At 47.0% G+C, this 3,368-nt stretch overlaps 1 protein-coding gene across 1 annotated transcript; it reads left to right on the top strand.

Moving 5' to 3' along the window:
- Positions 1-2,077: 2,077 nt before the first annotated feature.
- On the top strand, positions 2,078-2,872 carry TEOVI_000899900 (uncharacterized protein; the record flags this gene model as incomplete). The annotated part of the gene is made up of 1 exon (XM_067220494.1): positions 2,078-2,872. The coding sequence occupies one exon, from the start codon at positions 2,078-2,080 to the stop codon at positions 2,870-2,872; it is 795 nt and encodes a 264-aa protein (XP_067076595.1).
- Positions 2,873-3,368: the final 496 nt, after the last annotated feature.

The following is a 3,368-nucleotide window of genomic DNA, read 5'->3' as shown; positions in this document are numbered from 1 at the left end:
ACGGCATCATACAGCACAGGGATCAGCAGCGTTATGCTGGGACACCGTTTTTCATTTATCGGTTCCTGGGCATGTGCCAGCGTGCCGTCAGCAGTATCATCCGCACTAAGATGCTGCTGTCCGGTGATGTGGAAGAGAATCCCAGCCCGTCGTTGTGCGGGATTCAGTGGAACTGCGCCGGGCTATCTCAAAGAAAGAGATTAGCACGAAACGTACGGGCTATACACGGCGTAGGCGCTGGCACCCGCTGCTCGACATGGTGTTGTGATGGGAATTAAAAAAAAAAAGATACGGACTAACGGTGAATTGTTTCCCCTGGAAAAAAACCGTAAGCAGAGGCAGTGCCAACGCAACCTCTGCCTGCCCAACTTCGGTGTGCACCCTCCAGTCACCTTACAAAAGAAGCTGAAACGTGATACTGTACAAGGTGGGGGCGGAACTGTTGTGATTATCCAGCCCCTCGGAGTGATCAAGCGTTATAGTCAAGTCGAGGAAAGACTTGTGGATCATGATGCATAATTCAGTATATGCCAGAGAGTGTTTAGTCAAGGGGGTTGTTCCGGAGGGCGCTGCGGAGCATATGGCAGTGGGAAGGGATTTAGGCTCCAGCGCAGGAAGCTGGCACCGATGGACTTCGTGTGCCGAGAGGGCGCCCGCGGCAGCGGCGGTGTGCCCGGTGTGCGCGCCACACCGTGCAATCGGATCAAGCGTGCACTTGATAGTGAAGGGGCCAACGCTTCCACGCGACACTCGAAGGCATAAGCCGGCGCAACGAATGGAAGGAAACGTTGTAACACTTACTGAACCGCTGCTGGTTCGAACACTCTCGTGTACAATGTTTTGTAAAGGGGCCGATCGTACGATGTATGCGACTTCGCGAAAGCCTGCATAGCTTCTCCTCGCGGCACAGGGGTGTCACCAATCCCGCACTCGCTCTCCACTTGCATCGCGCTTTCTTAGCCCTGTGTAAGGGGTTGGGAACGTGAGCACTATCCGCAACGATCGCACACGAAAGGCCATGTACAGTGAGTTACTCTCACACACCCGCGAAAGGGAGAAAGACGGAAAGAAGAAGAGCTAGTATAAAAAAAATAACGAAGACTTAGAGCGAAAAAGTGGTATGAGATAACCGCAGAATGAGTCTGATGCGGAGGGGACGTTACTTTGTGTAATAGATATTGCACCTCCGGCGCCGCAGTGTCAACGAAATCGTGAAACCCGATTGGGATTTGGACAACAGGGGGACTTTTAACCATGCACGATAGCGGCAGAATTGAGTCCGACTCGCGATAGCGACTGAAAGGTGTGTATTGGTGTCTGTTCCCCCCTCCCCCACGGATGAGCAAGAGAGACAAACAAGTGATAGGAATAGATCACTGAAAGCCTATTGTATAGCCTTTTAATGTTGGAACTGGTGACGTCCGCGTTCTTTTGTGCTTTAGACAGTTCATGTGAGGCTAGGGTTGGGTTACAGGGTGCTACCAGGACCCAGCGGTGGTACTGCATAATGTCTAGGTGTTGTTGGTCTCGTCAGCGCCTGTCCTTTCCCCTGTAAAGTCGTTGCCTTTGGCTGTTTTCTCTCGTTTGTCACGAAAAAGGACGGAAATTTTCTTTTACACGGTTATCTCTCTGGCTTGAACTAAAATGTATGGTTAGTGCGAAGGTACCGACGTAGTTGTAATGCAATTAAACGCGCCGCCTAACGATTGTCATTGTGGTGGTCACTCTTTTGTTGTGTCATTGGACGTCCTTGCGCACCTCTTCGGTCATGTGTCGTTGAGACGACACAATCATTTGTTCATGCTCAGCGGCTTAAAATGTTGCGTTTCTATGTGAAGGCGCGGTGTGCATTTGGGTTTAGAGCCCAGTCTTTGGTTTTAGTATTTTAAGCAACTGTAAGTGTCAACAGAACTTTTTGTTCGTGCATGTACGTGTGTATATTAGTATATTGTTCTTGCAGTTACGGGAGTGACCGGTGGCCCTAAGCAGCTCTTGTGCCTTACCAATTTATTCTAGGGTTAGGTTGAGGATATACTTCAAATATAATCGAGAAAGGTTAACGAAAAGATCGTTGCGTATGGAACTGATGGAGGAGCGCCCCGAGATGAACCGCTCAGTGAGTGCGGATGAAAATGGGGAGGACCCTGCTGTCGCGTCAGGTGCTGATATCCCTGCACACGTCATGCGAAGGATCCTTTCTGCACGCGCATTCAGGGAAAATGCTAGAAGAATTGACGACGTAACTTCATTCGTCTCTCGTGCTGTTAAAACACTTTCTGATAAAGAAGGTGTCTCTCTCCATTCAGATGCTCTTGCTTTACTGGAGAATATTTCCCGCGAAGAAGACCATATTTTCTCTAAGATTCCAGACGACATGAGGGAAGTTCTTGATAAGAAAAAGGCCGTCGTTACCTTTTCTAAAAGAAAGGCCAATGGGAAGCGTGATGCTGGAGTGGAGGTTTCTACCGAGCACTCGCCTCGTCGTGATCATGGTACAATAATCAGGTTCACAATAGATCCGAATACACCCCTACCCATGCCGCACAACCCGGTACTCGGCTCGCTTGACCCCAAGAAGCAAACGAACGGCCATTACCATGAATTATTCTTCGGAGATCGTGATGCCATCGTTTTTCAGCCACCGGAAAACAACAAACGAAAAGAGCTTGAGAAGCGTCGGAAAGAGAAGCTTTACTGGGAAAACAAAATGAAACGCCCAGCAAAAGAAATAAAGCTCGAAACAGGTAAAGTTTTAAAAGTACCGAAGGATTTTGTTCCAGCTTGTGCTGAGGTTGACCACAGCGCTGAACAAGAAAAGCTGCAGCTGAAGAAGTCTGTTGATAGTGAAAGGAATCTTATTATATTCAGGTAAGTAAGGGGTTAAAAAAAGTCTCCTCATTTTTCTTAAAAGAAGAGAGAAATTTGTATTTCTTTCTATTTCTCTTTCTTTGCGAGGGTACTTTATTTTTGTGAACGTGGGAGGAATTGTCTGCAGGTTTTGACCAGGCAACTGCAAATGTAAAGAGAGGAGAAAATCTATTAAGGTACTACATGCGCATAGAGGGAGATACAAAAATGAAGGGACTAATTAGACTACGCGGTTGGAGGGCTCTACCAGGATGCCTTGCGTTTGCTATTGATATCGGAAAAGAAGGAGATAAAACGAAAGAAAAGAGGAAAGCTGTACTTTATGTATGATATTGTGATGTTTTCAGGTTGAAACCCCACAGCGCGTAGATGGGAATTAGTTTAATATATATTGTCAAACGGTCAACTGATACATAAAGCAATATTTTTTGTAGTTTAACACTCGAATCTTCTTCAAATTTTGTTTTCCCATATCTTTCTTTTCCATATAGTTCTTTCTG

Source organism: Trypanosoma equiperdum, assembly GCF_001457755.1.
Source record: "Trypanosoma equiperdum strain OVI genome assembly, contig: ctg_1154, whole genome shotgun sequence".
Classification (NCBI taxonomy): domain Eukaryota; phylum Euglenozoa; class Kinetoplastea; order Trypanosomatida; family Trypanosomatidae; genus Trypanosoma; species Trypanosoma equiperdum.
This window is presented reverse-complemented; position numbering and strand designations above follow the sequence as displayed.